This window comes from Lithobates pipiens, unplaced genomic scaffold (assembly GCF_037356315.1).
Source record: "Lithobates pipiens isolate NorthernLeopardFrog02 unplaced genomic scaffold, aLitPip1_a1.2 Scaffold_16, whole genome shotgun sequence".
NCBI classification, from domain to species: domain Eukaryota; kingdom Metazoa; phylum Chordata; class Amphibia; order Anura; family Ranidae; genus Lithobates; species Lithobates pipiens.
The window spans coordinates 350,840,660-350,864,442 of NW_027507748.1; the positions used below are offsets into that span (position 1 = coordinate 350,840,660).

Here is a 23,783-nt window from a genome sequence, read left to right on the forward strand (position 1 = left end):
CCAGTGAGGGGAGAGAGAGGGCAGTGATGCTACTCATGTGCAATGCTGGGTAGCTATTGGGCTCTGGTAGGTATAAAGGGGAGCTGCACACAGTTTTTTACCTGCATGCATAAAATGCATGCAGGTAAATAAAATAAAAAAATACCTGCCCTTAGAACCAATTTATTAGCTGCATCTTTTGGTGCTTTGCTTTACCAGAAATGTTGGTTACACTAGATTTACACTAGGGATTTCACGTCAGCGGTGCAGCATGAGTTGTAGGCATTCACTGTTGCATAACCTTTTGGGACATAATTGTGTTTACCGACAGGGTTACTTTAAGTTTAAAGCAACAGGTTTTGTTTTTTTAGCACTTTTTTTTTGAAAAAAGCAGATACTCACATCAATGCTGCAGATGCTGTAGCTATGCCACATCACTCAGTTCTTGGTCTGCTTGGAGCGGAGAGCAGTCACTGTCATTGGGCTCCTGTGACCCACGAGAGGTAGGGCTAAAAAACTTTGGCCATTCTTCTCTTTTAGGAAACAATTGTTTCATGTGTCCTTGCGGTGACAGACGTTTTACGATGCAGTAAAATGTCTGTCAGCGCACATAGTGTGAATTCACTTTTAAAGTTTATGTACAGTGCATCCGGAACTCTTAACTTTTTTCACATTTTGTTAAAGCTGTGTGCCAAAATTGATTAAATTCATTATTTTCCTCAAAATTTTACAAACAATACCACATAACCTTACTATGTAACTATGTAATAATGACAAAGTGAAAAAAGTTTGTGTGAAATCTTTGCAAATTAAAATTTAAAAAAACTCACACGTTCATAAGTAACAGCCTTTGTTTAATACTTTGTTGAAGCACCTTTGGCACCAATTGCAGCCTCAAGTCTTTTTGACTATAATGCTACAAGATTGACACACCTATTTTTGAGCAGCTTCTCCCATTCTTTGCAGAACCTCTCAAGCTCCATTAGGTTGCATGGGGGGCGTCAGTGCGCAGCCATTTTCAGATCTCACCAGACATGTTCAATCGGGTTCAAGTCTGGGCTCTGGCTGGGCCACTCAAGGACAGTCAGAGTTGTCCCATAACTTCTGTTATCCTGGCTGTGTGCTTAGGGTCGTTGTCCTTTTGTAAAATGAGCCTTCATCCCAGTCTGAGGTCCAGAGCAGATTTTCATCAAGGATGTCTCTATATTGCTGCATTCATCTTTCCCTTGATCCTGACTAATCTCTCAGTTCCTGCTTCTGCGGGGGCTGGTCCGTTTGTAACATTTACATACTGAATATGGGTGTAATATGTAACCTGTTATGAAAGGTGAACTTATCGTTTAAAGCGGTATTGAACCCAAAGCCAGAAATTTAATATTGCAGCTCATCAGTCATTAGATGTGGAGCTGCATCCATTTTCTTTGGCCTTTTCCCTATTTAACCTGGTGATCTGGCCAGTATTGCACCACCCGTATTAGTGTGACGCATCTCTTGCTGAATAAGCAAAGGAGGCATAGCAAACGGCAGCATGGTCAGTCTGGGGAGAAGGGGCATGTTATTTCTTAGCAGATTTAAATACACTAATTGAAGCCAAACTCCAGCTAACACTTTATAATCAGTTACAGCAGCCTTTTTTTTTTTCCTTTTTGGGATAAAGGTTTCACATGAATAAATAAAAGCTGATCCGTTTAACCACACCCCTGCCAGTGTTAAATGGTTCATCTCATCCAACTGGTACACTGCTGGAGAACCTGAGCTTTTGAAAAGACAGACTTCCCGGCTGGATCACCAGATAGAAATTGACGAAAGCAAGCCTAAAAATATGAATGCCGCCATCACATCTAAGAATTAGTAAGCTGCAGTATAATGCATTTTATCTTTTTGGTTTAATACGGTTTTAACTTTCATTTCCCATTTGTGATTCCCAGGGGTTCCATGGGGGGGATCCCTGCTTCTCGTGCCACTATTGATAGGTGGATTAGATAAATCCTCATTCAAGATTGTGGTCTAAAAAAAAAAATAGGGTTCCTACTTTCCCTGTTAAAATTCATTCTACAGTCTTAGTGCTTTATGGACTTCTCACCGCCAGGCATCGGTTTCCCTGGCTATTTCCAGGCTGACAAGCCATCCACCCGATCTTCTGTTCATACATTAAAGTTTACATTTGTTTTATTGGATAGAGTAAGGGAAGGCTCCTTCTCTTTATTTTTCTACCTGTGTCTTGGGGAAATTTACCTTCACTTCCTGTCCCATACCCAAAACAGGAAGTGAGAGGAAATACCTGCAAATTAATGGAATCCCTTGGGGCTCCCCAAGTCACCAGAACTAGTGTCCCAAAGGAAGATTTCTTCTTTATTTTTTTGGGGGACAGCTCAAAATTTGGGATTTTATTTTACTTTTATATTACTACCAGTAAACAGGACAAATATAGAGCATAATTATCCCCAACAGGTGTTCTAATCCCTCTCTATCTAATCCTAAAAAAAAGTTTTGCCTTCAATTAACTTCTGCATTGTGGATTTTTAGGTCTCCATTGATGCCATTTTCTGGCATAAGGTGCTTCAAACTGCTCTCTGTCAAGCCCGTCCTTGACCATTTTGTTATGTGGGCCTGTTGGCATTTGTGTCATTGAGTGCCATCCCCTCAGTTGGACTGCTTTTGGCTGTCCAATGGTTAGTTATAGAAAATAAAACTGTTCCTTGGTTATAGGTACCTTCAGGTGATTGGACCCTAGCAAAGCTTTTGAAGACCTGCCCCCTGGATATCCCCTTATCACCTTACCCCACACCATTTGATGGACTTGTGTCATTTTTTCAACCTCATCTACTATGTAACTATATTAGTTTTCTGTTTTATGCTGGTGTCTGAGGGTGCTTCCTTGGCAGTTAAGGACATAATCTTGGGATGTTTAATGTCATCTTTAGTCAACTGTCCTGGATCAGTTACCTGTCCACTTAAAGGCACAGCTGCCTTTCACAACTATTACATAACAAATCCCCTTCCCGATTAGCAAGATGCAATATCTTGGGGTACAGAGGCCTTAAATCTGTCGGGGGGGGGGGGGGGGGGGGGCTTAAAATGCCATAAATCTAATCCCAATATCAAAAACTCCCTTTAAGGAAGCGTAACCTGGACATTGTTGAGATCCTCAAATATTTGCGTATAGGACACATAAACGATACAAAGGGAGAAGAGCTAACATCAGATAACTAGCATCCTCTCTCCCAATGTGTCAAATTAAAGCTGTCAGATTAACCCAAAAAGTATCCTCCCTAGAAAATCTTTGTGCTGGGGAAAAGGCTATAAAAACAATTGCAGGGTTAGTTCATTGAGGCCTTTTGTGTCTAGCACAAAGATCCACCTTGCCTATTATATATTTTTTAATTTGTACTCTCTTGTATTGCTACAAAACCGAAGGCATGATCAGTGTAGGAGGGGTTTCCCAGTCACCTCGAGGTGGAGCAATAACCCCTCAATGGTCTTGGCCTGTGATACACAAGTAAGTCAAACATCCTATTTTTTTCATACTTGAAAGGTCTTTAAAGGGATAAAACCCTGGGAAATGTGCATGTATTGCAGGGATGTACTGCATTGTTTTATGTGTTTTTTTTTTGTTTTTTTAACTGGTCATACACTTAACAATTTGCCAATCAATTTAATTGTAGCACTGAAAATTGTTTTTATATCTTCATATAGATTTCTAAGATGGCTGGACAAGATGTATTGGATGCGATTTGTAATCTGGAATCTGAAGGACAGATTAACACTGCATTTATTCTGTGTACCACATACCTTACTCAGCAGCTGCAGAATGAAGTAGCATCCTGCTCCTGGTAAGCAGTATTTTTATGTAAAATCTTTTGTGTAAAAATAAAATCTCAAGATTATGATCGATCTATAGATAGATCATATAGATATAATCTCACATATTAAATACTCTCTCATGCCTTTGCTTAAGTTTATATTAACTTTTATACTGGGATTAAAAAAAAATGTTAAACAGGGCATCGCAAACGTTAATTTACTTGTGGGTGACCACTATAGGTGCTCTTACCTTGAGGAGGAGGAGAAGTAGCTCTGTCTCCTTTTGTAGTTAGTAATAGCAAGGGGGTGGGCAGGAAAATGTTATAATCATGGGAGATTTCAACTATCTTGATACTGATTGGACAGACAGAATTGCTCATTCAACCAAGGCTCATCATTTCTTGGTAGTATTGCAAGACCATTTAACGACTGAAATGGTGGCAACCCCAACTGGAAACAAGACTCTGCTAAATCTACAAACACCAAGCTCCTTGCAAATGTGGAAGTGGGAGATCATTTAGACAACCGTGATCAGAGTAATCGTGTTTGCCATATAGGAAAGGGAGGCATAGGGGTAGAACCATAACATTAAAGCGGAACTAAACCCTCCTATTGTTTTCAGCCATGGAAGTTGCCTTGGCCTCTGTGTGATCAACTGCCATGATGCTGCACTTGTGATCAGTTATGACATCAGACTTTTGATGGTTTGCTGGTGTGGTAGAGGGCACAACCAATGTGAAAGTTTAGTTTCGCTTAAAATTTCAAAAGCGCCAACTTTTCCAAGCTTTACTGCATATTACATAATGCTAAATGGGATCAAATTCTTGCAACTAGGGACACTGAAGAAAAGTGGGGAGCGCTTTAGGGACACATTAAGCAATGGCATTCATCAGTGTATTTCAATAGGCAGCAAATCGAAATTAACAAAAGCTAAACCGGGGTGGCTGAATACTAGGGTAAAAAGGATAAAATTAACCACTTCAAGACCGGGCCTTTACCTGACATTTGTTGATTACGATGCCTCACGTGTGATTTGAACACTTTTTACATTTGCGGCCGTGACATACGTATACGTTTTTTTTATTTTATTTTTATTTTTTTGGGGTGTTTTTTGTGACACTTATTGCTGTCATAAGGAATATAAACATACCTTGTGACAGGTACTCTTTATGGAGGGATCTGGGGTCTCAACCCCCCCCCTACACTTGAAAGTTTTGAAAACTGTGGGTGGCACAGTGGTGTAGTGGTTAGCACTCTCGCCTAGCGGCAAAAAGGGTTGCTGGTTCAATCCCAACCATGACACTACCTGCCTGGAGTTTGCATGTTCTCTCTGTGCCTGTGTGGGTTTCCTCCGGGTACTCTGGTTTCCTCCCACACTCCAAAGACATGCAGGTGAGTTAATTGGCTTTTGTCCAAAATTGGCCTAGTATATGAATGAGGACCTTGGGTTGTGGGCTCCTTGAGGGTAGGGACCGATGTGTGTGCAATGTACAGGGATTGGGACAGTTGTAGACACTCAGGTTGAACTGGATGGACTGGTGTCTTTACTTACTATGTAACTATGTAAAAATGGCAAGATTTAAAAATGGCACTTCCGGGTTTCTACATTGGTGACCTGATAAAAGCCGAATCCGGGTTCGAATCTCCGGCCACCTGACACGACGTGGCTGGTGGCTCAGGTCTCCCAGTGGCATGGCAGACCTGGGCGGAGCGGCGGGAGAGTAAAAAATGCGTGCCTGTGGTTTCTGTATTGTACTTTATGATGTCAGAGGACCTGAAGCCTTCAGAACATGGGGGAAAAAGAGGCTATTGGGACCGGTCTTACAGCCTGCAGGTAACCTATGGGAAAGTTTGACTCTAAAGCTGGGTATACACAGAGGTTTTTTTATTTTTTTCCAACCAGCTTGTTAACCACTTCAATACAGGGCATTTATACAGCTTCCTTACCAGACCAATTTTTAGCTTTCAGCGCTCTCACACTTTGAATGGCAGTTACTCAGTCATGCAACACTGTACCCAAACAAAATCATTTTTTTCATACAAATAGAGCTTTCTTTTGGTGGTATTTAATCACCACAGGGTTTATTTTTTATTTTTTATTTTTTTTTGCTGCATAAATGAAAAAAGCGAACATTTTGAAAAAAATTACTTTTTTTTTTTTTTTTTAGTTTCTCTGATAAAATTTAGCAAATAAGTAATTTTTGTTCATAAATTTGGGCCAAAATTTATACGGCTACATCTCTTTGGTAAAAATAAACCAAATTAGTGGATATTATTTATTCTCTTTGAAAGTTATAGAGTCTACAAGCTATGGTGCAAATCATTGAAAATTGATCACATCTGATCAGATCTGATCACACCTGATGCACTCGTTTCTTGAGGCTCTGAAATGTCAGGAAAGTACAAATACCCCCCAAATGACCCCTTTTTGAAAAGTAGATAGTCTAAGGTATTTAGTAAGAGGCATGGTGAGTTTTTTGAAGTTGTAATTTTTTCCCACAATTCTTGGGGAAAATTTTTTTTTTTTTCAAAATTGTCATAAGTTATTTCTCATACACAGCACATGCATACTTCCAATTACACCCCAAAATACATTCTGCAACTCTTCCCGAGGTATGACGATACCACATATGTGGGACTTTTACATAGGCTGGCCACACAGAGACGTCCAAAATGCAGGGAGCACCGTAAGGGGTTCTAGGAGCATAAATGACACCTCTAATTTCTTAACGACCTATTACGTTTGTGAAGGCCCTGGAGCACCAGGACAGTAGAATTACCCACTAAATGACCCCATTTTGGAAAGCAAACACCCCAATCTATATTGTATGAGGCATAATGAGTCTTTTGAACAGTTAATTTTTTTCCACAAGTCTTCGGGAAAACGTGGAAAAAAAATGAAAACATATTTTTTTTTTTTTACACAAAGTGGTCAGTTTATAAGATATTTCTAACTCAAAGCATGTACATAGCAAAAATTACACCCCAAAATACATTCTGCTACTCATCCTGAGTATGGCGATACCACATGTGTTTGACTTTTACACAGCGTGTCCACATACAAAGGCCCAACATGCAGGGAGCGCCGTCAGGTGTTCTAGGAGCATAAATGACACCTCTAATTTCTTAACGACCTATTACATTTGTGAAGGCCCTGGAGCACCAGGACAATGGAATTACCCAGGAAATTACCCCATTTTGGAAAACAAACACCCCAAAGTATATTCTATGAAGCATAATGAGTCTTTTGAGCGGTTAATTTTTTTTTTTACACAAGTCTTCAGAAAACATAGAAAATTTTTAAAATCTTTTTTTTTTTTTTTTTTTTTTTTTTTTTTTACACAAAGTTGTCCATTTATAAGACATTTCTAACACAATAGCATGCATGTAGCAAAAATGACACCCAAAAACACATTCTGCTACTCCTGAATATAACGATACCACATATGTAAGACTTTTACACAGCCTGGCCATATACAGAGGTCCAACATGGAAGTGGTACCTTCAGGCGTTCTAGGAGCATAAATTACACATCTCATTTCGTTCCTACCTATCACTTTTGAAGGTCCTGGAGCACCAGGACAATAGAATTACCCATTTTGGAAAGCAAATGTGTATTCTATGAGGCATGGGCTGCAAATAGGTACTCGGGTACTCCGACGGGCCGGCGTCAGGTACTCGGGTACTCCGACAGGCCGGCGTCAGGTACTCGGGTACTCCGACGGGCCGGCGTCAGGTACTCGGGTGGGCCTGGGACGGGTACTTTGATGGGTGGTGACAGGTCCTCTTTATGGGGGGGGGGGGTGGGGGGGGGGGTTTAGGTAATCAGTGTGATTGGTGTGTACACTGAGCGGGAATGAGATGTTACCGCAATCTCCTCCTCACACACTATCAGTGTGTATGGAGGAGAACCCGGTAACATCTCGTTACTGATTGGACACAGCCGGTCACCTGGTAAAGAGCCAATTTCATTGGCTCTTTACTGCGATCGGGGTTGGGCTGTGTCAGGGTGACAAGCCGCATCCCCGATCGCCGCTCTACAAGCGCCCTAGGCTGTGATTGGACGCGGCCGGTCACATGTATGGGGGTGGGGGGGCGCTGTCGATGGAAACCACACAGATCGGTGATGGGCTGTGTCCGAGGGACACAGCTCATCCACGATCGCCGCGCTACGGGCCCGCAATACCAAGTCGTCATATGACGTCCACCCAGGATGGGAGATCCCATCTGTGGCCATCATTTGCTTATGTCCCGGTATTGAAGTGGTTAAACTAAAGAGAACCAAAGAACTGACACATCCCCACTTCAGGGTGGATGCAGGGATCTCCCCTATGGTGCTATTGCATTCTGACATCATTAGCTTAAGCCCCCTTTCCAGTAATGGGGCACCCCAACTTATCAGTGGGAAGATGTCTGTCTGCCTTCTGGTCCTAGGAAATCTCAGATGTCTGGATCCAGCATGTGATATGTAAGGGCTACAAGCTGGAGTTTCGAACTCTTACTCCTTCCGGCCTCATGCTTTCAAACTTTTCCCCTTTCCACTGAATTTAATGGATGTTAGTACTTCTTCCATTCAGCAGTTTCTGTCTCGGGGAACCGCTACCTCTGGACCAAAACAGGAATGCTTTCAAGGCTTCTACTCCAACCCCTTTACCGTTTCCCTAAATTCGATGGAGTGGTCCAGCCCGTTCTGGTTCTAAAAACCCTACTTATTGCTACTGGTTCAGAAGTTCTGCATTGTCACCAGGTCAGTCTACCTTTTCTGAAGGGAGACTTTCTGGCTTCAGTACGACATTCGGGATGCTTACTTGCACATTCCTATCTTTCCATCCAGTCGGCACTACCTGAATTTTGCAGTGGGTTATCAGCATTACTAGTTTCTCACCATTCCTGTTGACCTGTGCACATGCCCTCTGCTTTTACCAAGGTGTTTTCCCCTCCAGTCATAGCAGTGCCCTGTGCGCAAGGGATTTATCTGATTGGGTATCTGGACAATTTTCTGCTCTGTGCTTAGCCTCCCCTATCTCTGTCTGCCAAGGTCCAGTATACAGTGCACACTCTACAAAGCTTCAGTTGGATCTTCAACTGGTGGGAGACGTGGCTAGAACCATTGCACAGATTCGAGTACCAAGGCCCAAAGGTACACAACCCTCTCCAGAAACTTTTCGCCCTAGGATAAACTTCTGTCCCTATGCTCTCATGCCTGGGCCCCTAGGGCTCAGAGGTGAGCCTCACTTTGTCTGCATGTGGATCTTGGGGTGATTAGTTGCCTCACTTGTTGGATTACCAACCCAGCGCTGGAGCCGAAGAAGCCTGGATGCCTTCTTGATAGAGATGGCCAGTACAGAGGAATATGATCCTTTCTTGGCAAAACAACGTGTTTGACCCTGTTCGCTGTCTACCAGCATCCTGGAAAATGGGCTGTTCCTCCAGTGGTGTTTCCAAGCCTTTGCTGCTGGTGGGAGATGCTAAATGTGTAATTCCTGGTATCCAGATTGAACAGATTGGACAGGTTTGTTGCCAAGTCCAAGAATCCTCAGGCATTTGTGTTCATCTTAATAGATAGGCTCACCTGGCTTTCCTGGATCTACACCATCCTGTTTCTTAGTTATTGGCTTTAACAGCATGCCTGTTGAAACCTGGAACCTTTTAAGACCAGGACCTGTCTGATTCAATCGTCTGCACACGCCCTCTTGAAGGCTAGGAAGTCGATTTTTTGAAAAGTCTACCATTGCATCTGGAAGGGTCTGTTTTGATTAGTGTGAGGCAAAAAAAATGTATTCTGGCCTTTTTATTTTATTTTTTTGGACTCATTCCTTGGTTAAGGAATTTGCGTAGACTGTAGCTTGCATTTCTCCACTCTGTCTTCATGGGGGCTGCCCTCTGGCCATCTCGGCAGCCTCGTTCTGTAAAGAGCCTTTAAACTGGACTAAAGCCTCACTCCACTTTCCAACTCAACCAGGGCATGTCCTGCTCCAAAACATTTGAAGGAAATCTCCTCTGTCTTGATGTGGTACACGCTGTTATGCCTGGTACACACTAGATTTTTTTCCCTTGAACCCAGCAGATTGAACCGGGAAAAAGACAGCTCAGGTTGGAGCTGCTGTACTAACAATTTGATGTTAGTACAGCGACCTATCCCACTGAACAATTGTGTTCTGACAAGGGGGCTGGCCCCCCATCAGAACATTCAAGTCAGCATTCTCAGCTGTTAGCTGAGAGTTCTGATTGCAAGCCGGTAGGTTGCTGGTTTTCCAGCATGCTCGTTGGACAGAAGCTGGCCCGGCTGCCATATACACCGGCTGAATGTCGGTTGGCATTCGGCCCGTGTGTACTAGGCTTTAGTCTAATTTTTGACTACAGCCTATTTTGAAATAAAACCATGGTGGCACTCCAAATGGTGAAAAAGTATGAAAAGTGTGAAATCAAATGTGAATATAATAAACGAACCAACAATATTGTATGAATTAATATAACACTGGTGTATGTCAGGGATGTCCAAACTTTTTTCAAAGAGGGACAGATTTCATGATGTGTACATGCGTGAGGGCCGACCATTTTGCTTGATGGGTTTTTTTATTTTATTTTTTTGAACCATTAAAATTAAATGCAAATTAAAATGTTATTATTTTATATAAAGTTTATTATAGCAAATGGCGTTATACTATTCATTTCATAACATTGGTGTGTGTGTGTGTGTGTGTATATATATATATATATATATATATATATATATATATATATATATATATATATATATATATATATATATATATATATATATATATATATATATATATTCTATCATCTATCTCTATCTCCTCCGCTCAGGGTTCCCATGAGCTCAGGCATGTTATGTTTAAAAAAAAAAAGGAAATCCATCTCCCTCTCTCTTGTTAAGGAATCGTGTTCCCGTTTGATGTGGCCCCCAAAGCTCGAGCGTGTTATGTTGTTTTTTTTTTTTTTTTTTTAATATGCTGTTAATATATCTATCTTTAGCCTGACAAATCCCGAGCGCCGCGCTCATTCTTAGTATGAGCCGGGGCGCGTGGCTGGCCGTGTTCACAAGTCTGTGTGCCCGAGCGGAAGCTGACAGCGCGCAGTGCCATTGCCAATCACAGGCACTGTGACATTTCCCGATATCTATCTGTAGTCCGCAGATGCAGAGATCAGGAATAGTCACAGTGCCTCTGATTGACTCTTTGTGCTGTCAGCTTCATAGCGGCTCAAGCACATACTTGTGAACACGCCCCTGCTCATACTAAGAATGAGCGTGGCGCTCGATATTTGTCAGGCTAAAGAAGATAGATATATTACCAGCATAAAAAAAACACACGCTCGAGCTTTGGGGGCCACAGATGTGTATATTAATGTAAATTCCAAGTGGGGGCCACATCAACCTGGAACGCGGGCCGGACTTTGGACATGCCTGGTGTATGTGAACAGATTAGAGTTCAAAGTGAATGTTCAAAGCTTGTACCAATGCAAAAACTTCAAAAGAATTCTTGAATAAACAAAAATATGCAGCATGACAATAAGTCTTGTGCATGGAAAAGTCTCTTCCACTTCTTCCGGTGATATCAAACTTGATCATACGTGTAAACAAAAGATGAGGTTGGCACGCCTGCCAGACTTGGTGGACTCGTATACTATACAGCATAGGAGTCCAATAGGCATTCAGGAGGAAAAACCTCAACAGGATTCAAGGGTAAGGTTGATCTGAGCGTAAACCACTTCTGGTATCGGGAGAGAGGGTCCAACATCAGAAGACGAACTCCATGGTATGTATTGATCCACATCAAAGGGAAAAAATGGTGATCCATGATTGTAAACCGTGAACAATCAAAAATGTTCCATAAAACTAGTATCCTTTGCTTATAAAATAAGCAGTAATTCTAGGAATGTCACCCGATGCGTTTTGTCCGATTGGACATCCGGGTTGTGAGGCTTGTGTGTAATTACTGCGGTTTTCAGCAAAATTTCTGAAAAGGATATTGCCCCGATAACTGTGCTGAAAATGGGGTGGAGCGTCCAGCCCCAGTCCAGGCTTCTCCTACCCTCCCTCTCTGACGAGGCGGCTGAAAGCAAAACCGTGCTCTATGGAGGAAAGCTGTCAGCACAATACATTAAGGAGTGGCTTGTCGGTATGAGCAGCGGGAGGAGCATTTTCAGTGTGCAGCACCGCGGGGGGCTAAGAGTACAGGACTTGTTGTTTGACATGATGTTAGAAACAGTGAGCCCTCTCGCTTCACCTAACGGGCTCACTGTTTCAAACAGCATGTCAAAAAACAAGTCCTGCACACTGATAATGCTTCTCCCGCTGATCATACCAACAAGCTGCTCCTTAATGCGGTGTGCTGACAGCTTTCCTCCGTGGATGGAGCACTGTTTTTGGCCTTGCTAACACTGCCCTGTCCTGATACTGTCTGACATATTAAGGGAGGCTGCATGATGGGCATTGGTGAGGCACAGGCAGTCTGCAAATGATGGGTACTGGTAGGCTGCATTTAAAGGAACCTAGTGAGGCTGCATTGATCTCCTGTACCACATCTGCAGTCTGACCATCTCCTGTTTGAAAATATTTTTTAAAAAGTCATTTTCGGTTTTCGGCCTAGTGTACTTTTCATTTTTGGTATTTCGGCACCAAAAAACCCATTTGGCGCACCTCTAATAAAGAGAGATAGATATATTCGCTCAGTAGTCTCTGCACGACATCAAGGGGACTCCCTGGCGTCTTTGGACATCCAGGATGCGTACCTGCACATATCCATATGCCTCAGGCATCAGAGGTTTCTGCGATTTGCAGTTTGTGGGGCTCCCTTTTGGCTTGGCATCAGCACCCCAAGTCTTTACTAAGGTATTGGCTCCAATTTTGGCGTTGTTGCAACAACACAGGATCGCAATCGTAGGTTACCTAGACTATCTCCTCCTGAGAGCAGCTTCCGCCTCAGAATTAAAGGAGGATGTGGCAATCACAATGCAGACCCTGCAGGAATTTGGGTGCCTGTTGAACCTCAAAAAGCCTCTGCATTGGACAGTGATCACAACGGATGCTAGTCTGACCGGCTGGGGTGGAGTACTGGGAGTACAGTCGACCCAGAGCCTCTGGTCGGGGGAGGAATCAGTTGCCCAATCAATATGCTCAAGCTCCGAGCGATCAGGCTTTGCCTCTCCACATGGTCAACGATATTAAGAGGGCGTCCGATCAGGATCCAGTCACACAACGCCACAGCGGTGGCATATGTCAACCATCAAGGAGGAACAAGAAGCTCGGCTGCAGCGCGGGAGGTCGCTCACATCCTTCAGTGGGCAGAGCGACATGTACCGGCCTTGTCGGCCGTTTACATCCCGGGAGTAGAAAACTGGCAGGCGAACTACCTAAGTCGCCAGATGTAGGAGAATGGGCATAGCATCCGGAGGTGTTCAGGCTGCTGTGCCTGCGATGGGGCACACCAGACGTGGATCTCCTGGCTCAATCAGAAGGTGCCAAGATTCGTATCCAGGACAAGAGATCCTTGGGCAGACGCGCTGGTGGCTCCATGGGATCAGTACCAGATCTACGATTTTCCTCCACTAAAACTATTACCACGCCTGCTCTGCAGAGTGGAGGCCGAGGGGATTCCAGTGATCCTGATACACTGACCTAGTACACAGACCTAGTACACCTGGTTGCGGATGCTACCTGGCGACTACCGTTGCGAGAAGACCTCCTGTGTCAAGGTCCGATTTAACGGCAGGGGTATTGAGAGCCAGGTGCTAAGGAACCGGGGCCAGTGAGACTCTGTGATTTCAACTATGTTGATGGCACGAAAATCTTTTTGTCAAAAAATAAATTAAAAAAAAGCTTTGTATTTTACGAATAAATTCAAGGCTCCCTCTGGCTCTAGTGGAGATCTTGAGGTCATCTGCCTGCCTATCTCATCCAATCGGAGGAAGCCTTATGTTAATGGTTGAACAGCACTTCGTCTGATGTGCTCTTGTTTCAGAAACAAGACTTAGAACTCCGCTTGTCATTGCTGCAACACAGTGCGCTCTATTGTAGCTAATGCTACATACATTTTATACAATGCTAACAGCGGCCGCATGTATTAGAGAAGGAAATGGTTCTAATGGACCATCTTGGTTCAAACTGTTACATGAAACCTGAAGTTTGGCTTTAACCACTTAAGGACCGCTGCATGTAATTATACGCCGGCACAATGGCACGGACAGGCACAATCACGTACCCGTACATGCCTGCCTTCCAACAAGGGGGTGGTCCGATCGGACCCCCTCCCGCTGGCTGCGGTGGTCAATTTCGCTTCAGGAGAGATCCGGGATGAGGGGATGGCTGCTGGTTTCTGCCCATCCCCTCTCGATCGCACCTGGCGAACGAGAAGCTTCCCCTGCCTGTGTAGTGTAAACAGGCAGGAGGAAGTGATGTCACTCTCCTCGGGGTGGTCTTTTGACTGGACGGCGAGGAGAGAAGACATCCTAGTAAGTAAGTGCACCAACATTACACTGACATGTAGGTACACATAGGCACACTGGTGACGCTGGTTAGCCAGTTAGGTTCCCCGTCGGGTTTTTATATAGCGTCAGGGACCCCCATATACTACCTAATAAAGGTTTTAACCCCCTGATTGCCCCTAGTTAACCCTTTCGCCGGTGATCACCGTATAAGTGTTACGGGTGACTCTGGTTAGTTAGTTTGCTTTTTATAGCATCAGGGCACCCACCATTTATTACCCAATAAAGGTTTAACCACCTGATCACCCGGCGGGTGATATCAATTAGGTTTTAGGGTCAGATAGGGTCTGCGTCACCCCAGACTAGGTTAGTGGCAGTACAGCTAACACCCACGCGCAAAGTATACACCTCCCGTAAGGGTATAGTATCTGAACAGATCAATATCTGATCAAATCTATACTAGCGTCCCCAGCAGTTTAGGGTTCCAAAAAAATGCATTGTTAGCAGCATCAGCCCAGATACCTGCTAGCACCCGCGTTTTGCCCCTCCGCCCCAGCCCACCCAAGTGCAGGATCGATCGATCACTGTCACTTACAAAACACTAAACACATAACTGCAGTGTTCGCAGAGTCAGGCCTGATCCCTAACAGTTTTTATTGGCAGCGTTTTATATTTAAATCCTGAAGGCGGTGCTTGGTTTTCGGGGTCCCTTGCGCGGCTAGGCTCCCAAAAAGTCCCCCACATGTGGTATCCCCGTACTCAGAAGCAGCAGAATTTATTTGGGGTGTAATTTCACTTATGCCCATAGCATGTGTGAGCAATATATCATTTAGTGACAACTTTGTGGAAAAAAAAAAGTTTGTAATATTCCCGCAACTTGTGGCAAAATATAAAATATTCCATGTACTCAACATGCCTCTCGGTAAATAGCTTGGGGTGTCTACTTTCCAAAATGTTATTTGGGGGGGTTTTTGTGCTATTTTGGAATTTTATGGCCTTCGAAACTGTGATGGGTAGTAAGGAGTGAAATCAAATATTTGCACCCTTAGAAATCCTGAAGGCAGTGATTGGGGTGCAATTCCACATATAACTATGGCATGTGTGAGCAATATATCATTTAGTGACAACTTTGTAAACTTTTTTTTTTTTGTAGTCATTATTCAATCACTTGGGACAAAAAAATATTCAATGGGTTCAACATGCCCCTCAGCAATTTTCTTGGGGTGTCTGCTTTCCAAAATGGAGTCATTGGGGGGGGGGGGTTGTACTGCCCTACCATTTTAGCACCTCAAGAAATGAGATGGGCAGTCATAAATTAAAAGCTGTGTAAATTCCAGAAAATGTACTCTAGTTTGTAGATGCTATAACTTTTGCGCAAACCAATAAATATACGCTTACTGACATTTATTTATTTATTTTTTTACTAAAGACATGTGGCTGAATACATTTTGGCCTAAATGTATGACTAAAATTGAGTTTATTCGATTTTTCTTATAACAAAAAGTAGAAAACTTTTTTTTTATTTTTACAAAATTTTCAGTCTTTTTCCATTTATATCGTAAAAAAGAAAAATCAGAGGCAATCAAATACCATCAAAAGAAAGCTCTATTTGTGGGAAGAAAAGGACGCAAATTTCGTTTGGGTACAACATTGTATGACCGCGCAATTACCAGTTAAAGCACTGCAGTGCGAAGATGTAAAAACACCTCTGGTCCTTAGGCTGACAATTGGTCCGGGGCTTAAGTGGTTAAAGCTGTATGGGCCAGAGCCTGATGGGGATTCAGACACTAGCTCCCCTTCTGACTGGCAGTGGGCGGATCCATAGCCAACAGCCAGCAATTGGCATTAAAGAGGGAGTCCGGCGAGCAGCGCAATGGGAATGGTCCACGCTGTCTCTGGGACCCGTGTGTGTCCCAGCAGACAGAGCGCCGGGACAGGAAGAGGCGTAGACTCCCGTGGGAGTCTATGCCCAGAAAGGTGCCGAATGTGACACCAGAGGGGGGGTTCCGAAAAGCTGAGGTTAAATTTTTGTGTGAACCTCCGCTTTAAGACCTGCTTACTGTTCTCAATCGCAAGGGAAGCACACTTGATGGGAAATTTTCCACTTCCCCATCAGGCTCCACTCACTGTCAGTGTTGCTGGGATGCACAAATATGCTTCACTGCTACATGGTGTACAGAGACAGGCACTGTTTCTGTAGGTCAACTTCGAGTTGATTTTCTTCCTGTTTTTCTTGCGCTAGGTTCTGAAGGTAATTTTTATTTTTGAATTTGGTGCATTAGTAAAAGCGGCGATGGTAAGAACTACGTGAATCTGCCACATGTCCGTAAAGCTACTGAAACTAGCAGCAGGGACTTAACAAACTGGCTCAGGATACTTTATAGGGCCATACTGGCAGAAAAGTGTCACTAGAACTTTGTTTAATTCCCCTGTCCTTTTATGATATGGGTCAGAAAATACTACCAAAACTTACCGGTCACTTGAAGAACATTTTGGGGCACAGGTCTCTCTCCACTTTTCTTATAATCTTCTATAATCTTATTGCTTGCTGCAATACTGAGGCTAGTTTTTGGCACGAGAGGTTCTGTAAGGGATGTCCCAACAGCTTTTTTTTTTTTTTTTTTTTTTTTTTTTTTTTGCCAGTGTTCAGTCACCCGATGGTGGCTGCATGGCAAAGATCCTGTGTCATGTACTATACGCCAAGAAATTCATTTTAATTCCTACTGGCAGGAGGATGAGGTGGTGCAGGGGGAATGCAAAAAGGCATTGCTGGTTATTGGAAAGACAATCTGGGCGCAGTAGATCCATTAACAGAATGGGAGGCCTTTTCAGGACTACATTGAGGGGTACCTTCATGTACATTACTGGTGTTTTTATATACAAAAATAATCAGCAATGCACTGAGGAATTAGAGACAGTCATGCTCACAGCGGAGTCTGCATATGCTACTAACCCTGACTCCAACACAAGATGCATGGCTACAGAGTCGCAGGGAAATCGAGCTCCGCTTGTTGGACCTTTACACAAAAATGCATAGTGCACGCTGCTAAAGTCGTTTGAGCATGGTAGCAAAGCTGGGCTCCTTTTGGCATACCCGACTAGGCCCGACCAACTCCTATTTCTATCCCACACATTCTAATTACACAGTCAGATTACTGACACCCCTAGGGATATTATGCAGACTTTCTTGTCCTTGTAAAAGTCTCTCTATACATCTAGGGTTGACTACACAGAATTCCAACTAAATGACTACTTGGCCTATATATTTCTCCACTCCCTATTGACTGAAAGAAGAGAAGAATTGGAGGCACCGATTTCTGTTGATGAAATTGTTGCAGCCATTTTGCAGCTACCAGCACATATGGATGAATATCCGGCTGAATGGTATGCCCAGTTACAAGATATACTATGCCCATTTCTTTTATGTACCTATAACAAGGCTCTAGATATTGGAACTCTTCCCCCCACAATGCGGGAAGCTCTGATTATACTATTATTGAAACCTTGCAAGGACCCTCTCAAATGTGACTCATACCGCCCGATATCTCATTAATGTGGATGTTAAAATCACAGCCAAAGTATTGGTAAACTGTCTGAATGTTGGGGTTACGAACTTGGTCAACGGTGATCAGGGAGGCTTTATACCTGGTAGATCCACAATATACAGTACTCCCATTACTGTCCCCCCACACACATGCGGTGTCCCTAGACACTTGTAAACCCTTTGACAGTGTGGAATGGCCATGTCTCTTTCAGGTGCTGCAGCTATATGGCTTTGGCCCCTGTATTATAGCATGGATAAGATTCCTCTGTACCTCTCCAGTGGCTTGTATCCAAGTTAACTTGCATGTTACTGATTTTCTTTCCCAATCACTAGGGGCACAAGGCAGGTGTGTCCGTTGTCACCTCTCCTATTCGCTCTAGCTATGGAACCTCTTGCTGTACGCATTTGCTCTTACCCTTTAAGGGTCTCCCCATTGCTACCATAGAGGAACGACACTCGCTGTATGCGGATGACACCCTGGTATACCTAGCTGACACTCCTGAGTCACTTCACACTTTGCTTTCCAAAATGACCACCTTTGGCGACTATTATGGCTTCCGGGTGAATTGTGATGAGTCCAATCTCCTTTCCTTTGGATTCCGCTGTGATTACCCAGATTCACTCAGACTCCAGACTGCAGGTTGTGTCCTCCTTTAGGTATCTCGGGGTTGTGGTACAGATACCTCTATCTTCTTACATTGCTAATAACCTAGGTCCCTTATTAACCCTGCTACAAGAACAAACCAAGCAATGGATTGACTTGCCTCTAGATCTCATGGGCAGGGCCAACGCCCTTAAAATTATATACTTATCTGTTCTTGTAAGTTCTGACTAACTCCCCTTGGAAAGGGAGCTATTGCCTCTTCCCTAGAGACCCTCCATAACAACATCTATAGAGGCCGGTAGAAGTCCACCGATATATCGGCCAATATTTGACCATTTTTGAGAAATCGGCATTGGCCGATTTTTCGTATTAGGCTCACATTTAACACTGCCCGCACCGTGCCCACAAGTTTTCCCCCTCCCTTCCCCATACTCCATTGGCAAAGCAGCGTGGCGGTTGACGCTTTCCAGATCCGCGGAGTGTGTGAAACTGACATACAGAGCCTTGCAAAAGTATTCACCCCCTTGGCATTTTTCATGTTTTGTTGCCTCACAACCTGAAATTAACATGGAATGAGTATTTGCATAATTTAATTTACAGAACATGCCCACAACTTTGAAGACTTATTGTGAAGCAAATAACAAATAGGACAAAATAACAGGAAAAGTAATTGTGCATAACTATTTGCGGCTAACTTGCAGCTATCACAGCTCCAAGTCACGTTGGATAAGTCCCTATGAGCTTGCCACATCTTACCATTGGGATTTTTGCCCATTCCTCCTTGCAAAACTGCCCCAGCTCTTTCAAGTTGAATGGTTTGCACTTGTGAACAGCAATCTTTAAGTCATGACCATGGATTTTCTTCTGTTGGATTGAGGTCTGGGCTTTGACTAGGCCATTCCAACACATTTACATGTTTCCCCTTAAACCACTCAAGTGTTGCTTTAGCAGTGTGTTTGGGCTCCTTGTCCTGCTGGAAGGTGAACCTCTGGCCTAGCCTCAAATCGCACAGAGTGGTACAGAGTGTGCTCAAGAATATCCCTGTATTTAGCACCATCCATCTTTCCCTCAACTCTGACCAGTTTCCCACTACTGATAAACATCCCCACAGCATGATGCTGTGACCACAATGTTTCACTGTGGGGATGGTGTACTTTGGGTGATGTGTTGGGTTTGCGCCAGACATAGCGTTTTCTTTGGCCAAAAAAGTAAAATTTTAGTCTCAGCAGAGCACCTTCCGCCATACATTTTGGGAGTCTCCCACGTGCCTTTTAGTAAACTCCAAAACGTGCCATTTTGTTTGCTGAAAGTAATGGGTTTCTTGCCACTCTGCCATAAAACCCAACTCTATGGAGCGTACGGCTTATTGTTGTCCAATGTGCAGATACTAAAGTCTCTGCTGTGAAACTCTGCAGCTCCTCCAGGGTTACCTTAGGTCTCTGTGCTGCCTCTAATTAATGCCCTCCTTGCCCGGTCCGTGGGTTTTGGTGTACGGCCGTCTCTTGGCAGATTTGCTGTTGTGCCATGTTCTTTCCATTTGGTTATGATAGATTTGATGGTGCTCCTAGGGATCATCAAAGATTTGGATATTTTTTTTGTAACCGAACACTGACTTATACTTCTCAACAACATTGTCCCTTACTTGTTTTGAAAGTTCCTTGGTCTTCATGGCAGTATTTGGTTAGTGGTGCCTAGAGGTCGACCGATATGGGTTTTTCTCTGGCCGATGCCGATATTTAGAAATCATGGCGACCGATAGCCGATATATGATGCCGATATTTTTTTTTTTTTTTTTTTGGGCCGATATGTTGGGCCGATATGTTAGGCCGATTTTATTTTATTTATTTATTTATTTCCTTTTTTATTTTTTTTTAATCCCCCTTGATCTAACACACCTTTCCCACTGGGGCGTTTTTCAGGCACTTTTGGGCTAAAAATAGCGCCTGTAAAGTGCCTGCAAAATGGCTCCCCTGCAGTCTGTGTGAAAGACAGAGTGCTTTCACACTGAGGCGATGCGCTGGCAGGATCTTAAAAAAAAAAGTCCTGCAAGCAGCATGTTTGGAGTGGTGTATACCGCTCCTCCACCACTCCTGCCCATTGATATGATTGGGCACCACTGCCGAAGCGCATGCAATGCGATTTGGCAGCAGTGCTTCATGGGCGCATTTAACCTCTTCCTTGGCCGCTAGCTGTTGGTAAAGATGGTAAAGAGCCGCTAAAACTTGCGTTTTACCATCAACGCCTGCCCGCTCCAGTGTGAAAGCAGTCTTCATAAGTGATACAGAAAATTTCTTACATTTAAACATTTATTAAACAAAACAAACCTCCAATCAGTTTACTTGTATGTATGATTTAGATAAAAAAAAAAAAACTATATATTAAATAAAAACAGGTAGCCAAAACTTTTGGACGAAAAAAAAAAAATGGGCTAACTTTTTACTGTTTTTATTTAATTTTTATTTTTTAAATAGTGTATTTTTTTCCCAAAAAAATGCATCTGAAAGACCTCTGTGCAAATGCCGTGTGACATAAAATATTGCAACAACCGCTATTTTATTCCCTAGGATCTCTGCTAAAAAAATATATATAATTTTTGGGGGGGTCTAAGTGATTTTCTGGCAGAAAATACAGGATTTTTACTTGTAAGCAACAAGTGTCAGAAAAGATTTAGTCTTTAAATGGTTAAACTGAGAACTTCTACACACAGAGATGACTTCATTCATTCAAGTGTAAACATTGTATCTTTCTGTTCTTTTCTTGGCAGCCTGCCCAGAGAGGAGGAAGACGTTTCTGACTCAGGCAACTTACACTGACTTCTATTAGAGAAGTCATTTCAAAGTCAGGCTGTAGTTCTAAATCAGCTTTTTATCAGCACAATCGGCCGATGCCGATTATTTAAAAAACGGCAAATATCGGCCGATATATCGGTCGACCTCTAGTGGTGCCTCTTGATTAGGTATTGCAGTTTTCAAAAAGGTGTGTGTTTTATGTAATGACAGATCATGTGACACTTAGATTGCACACAGTTGACATAATTTCACAAATTGTGACTTCTGAAGTTGGTTACACCAGAACTTTTTATGGGCTTCGTGACAAAGGGGGTGAATGCATACATACATGCCAATTATCTGTTTTTTTATTTCTGAAAAATAGTGTGTGTGTGTGTGTGTGTGTGTGTGTGTGTGTGTGTGTGTGTGTGTGTATGTGTATATATGTGTGTATGTATATATGTATATATATATATATATATATATATATATATATATATATATATATATTTAAAAAAATTCTAATTTTATTTCACCAACTTAGACTATTGTGTTCTGATCATCACATATTCAGATTAAAAAGACCTTGACTAAAAGGCTGTAATGTAACAAAATAGATAAAAAGCCAAGGGGGTGAATAATTTTTGCGAAGGCACTGTATGTAACTGAATGCAGAGAGACCAGCTTCCAAAATTGAGGGTTGATGTTGGGGATGGGTGGGACCCAGCAGCTATCAAACGCCAATCATTGGCTGGTGTTTTGATAGCTACTGTGTCCCGCCCACCCCGACATCAGTGCTGAATTTGGACAGCTGGTCTTTCACTGCATTCAGTTACATATGTCAGTTTCACATGCAGTTACACTATCGACTCTGCGCGAAACCTGCCAGTGGCTATCAGTGCCATCTGTACTGAGGACATCAAGTGTGTGGTAGAGTGACGGGCGCAAGCAGGGGGGACCTGGTGAGTTTGAGATGGGGGGGGGGGGGCAGGAATCGGTCGCAAGAATCTGCATCATAAATCGCTCATCGGCCACCCCGATTTTCTAAATATCGGTATCGGCCAGAGGAAAAACCCATATTGATTGACCTCTAGAGACCGTGTTCCAGCTCGTCCAGGCACATCCATATTAGCTACTACTTTCATGATTTCAATTGTTTAGAAGATATCCAAACAATCTTGGTCGACCTCCCCCAATAATCCTCCGTGGTTCAATCCCCATGTGCAGGAACTGTACTCCCTACCCAATCCCATACGCTGGCACTCTAAAGGGGTTAAATGCCTATGTCACTTATACGATGCACAAGGTTTTATATCTTTCCACCAACTATGCATTGACTTTGACCTACCACACTCCTACCTGTTCTATTATCAGTTTTGACATGCTGTTCGTGCCCAGTTTGTCTTGTTGGATGACCCTATAACTATATCCCCATTGGAGAAACTGCTAAGACACCCTGATCCAACTAAACTCATCTCCACTTACTATGCTGCCTTCATGACTGACTTTGAGCCATACGGAATCTAGAGTTAGAGTAAATGGACTTCTATGGACATTTCCCTCATGGAAGATAACTGGTTGGAATTTGGTGACACATATATGACCTCAGTTATCTCGTCTAGGGACCACATTATACACATAAAATGAGGCTAATCCCCTCGGCTGAGTGCTTCCGAGGCTGTGGCCAAATCGCTTATTTCCTACACTTTCTGGTCCTGTCCAGTGGTTTAAGACTTCTGGGCAGATGTAGGTTCTTTCATTTCTTCGGCTGTGGGTCTCCCAAACATCCATCCCAAGAACTGCCTTCTAGGCATCTTAGGGGATTTACACATACCGTCCCATGCTAACAGACTTCTCCGCATTCTATATTTCTATGTTAAAAAGTCTATCTTGTTGTCTTGGAAGGGAACACAGACCCCCTCTGAAATCTATCTGGCTAAAGTTAATTAACAATGCTATACCACTATACAAACTTACATTTGAACTCCAGAAAAGGAATAAGACATTCCACAAAATTTGGGGTAGATGGATAGCTGGCCTTCCCCAGATACAGTGCAGGAGAAGGACACACGTCCACTGACATCTGCCTCCCCATAGACTATGGGTAACCCGATAGGGTCTGCTGTTCTGTTTTTCAGTCTGATAGTGTGAAGGGGGCCTCGTGCTGTATAATCGCGGGCGAAATTGCGGTGCCATTACTTCTAATGGCATCCCTATCGTGGCATGATTTTGAAGCGGTCATCCTGTGGTAATTCAAGCTGCAATCACTCAAAAGAAGCTCATGTTCCTATTTGCTGTGATTGCAGCACAATTTACCACCTTACAATCCTGGCAATATTGCAGGGTGATTGGGGGTGCTATTAGAATTAATGGCATTGCAATTGCCTGCATTTTTTGCAGTTATTTGCAATCGCAGGGTGAATCGCAGCGATTTTTTTTTTCCTGCAATCAAGTGGGATTGCAGTCCAACAGCTTAATGAACTGCAACATTGATTGGACGAATACAGTACCTTGAAAAATATTCATACCCCTTGAAAATTTCCACATTGTCATGTTACAACCAAAAACGTACATGTATTTTATTGGGAATTTATGTGATAGACCAACACAAAGTGGCAAATTATTGTGAAGTGGA

At 43.1% G+C, this 23,783-nt stretch overlaps 1 protein-coding gene across 1 annotated transcript in view; it reads left to right on the plus strand.

The window, feature by feature from the left end:
* The window catches only part of RLF (RLF zinc finger), a 108,980-nt gene that overhangs the window by 68,739 nt on the left and 16,458 nt on the right, over window positions 1-23,783 (plus strand). Inside the window, exon 6 of the mRNA XM_077481895.1 lies at window positions 3,676-3,812. Within this exon, the coding sequence (XP_077338021.1) occupies window positions 3,676-3,812 (137 nt within the window). The remainder of the gene's footprint in view (window positions 1-3,675; window positions 3,813-23,783) is intronic.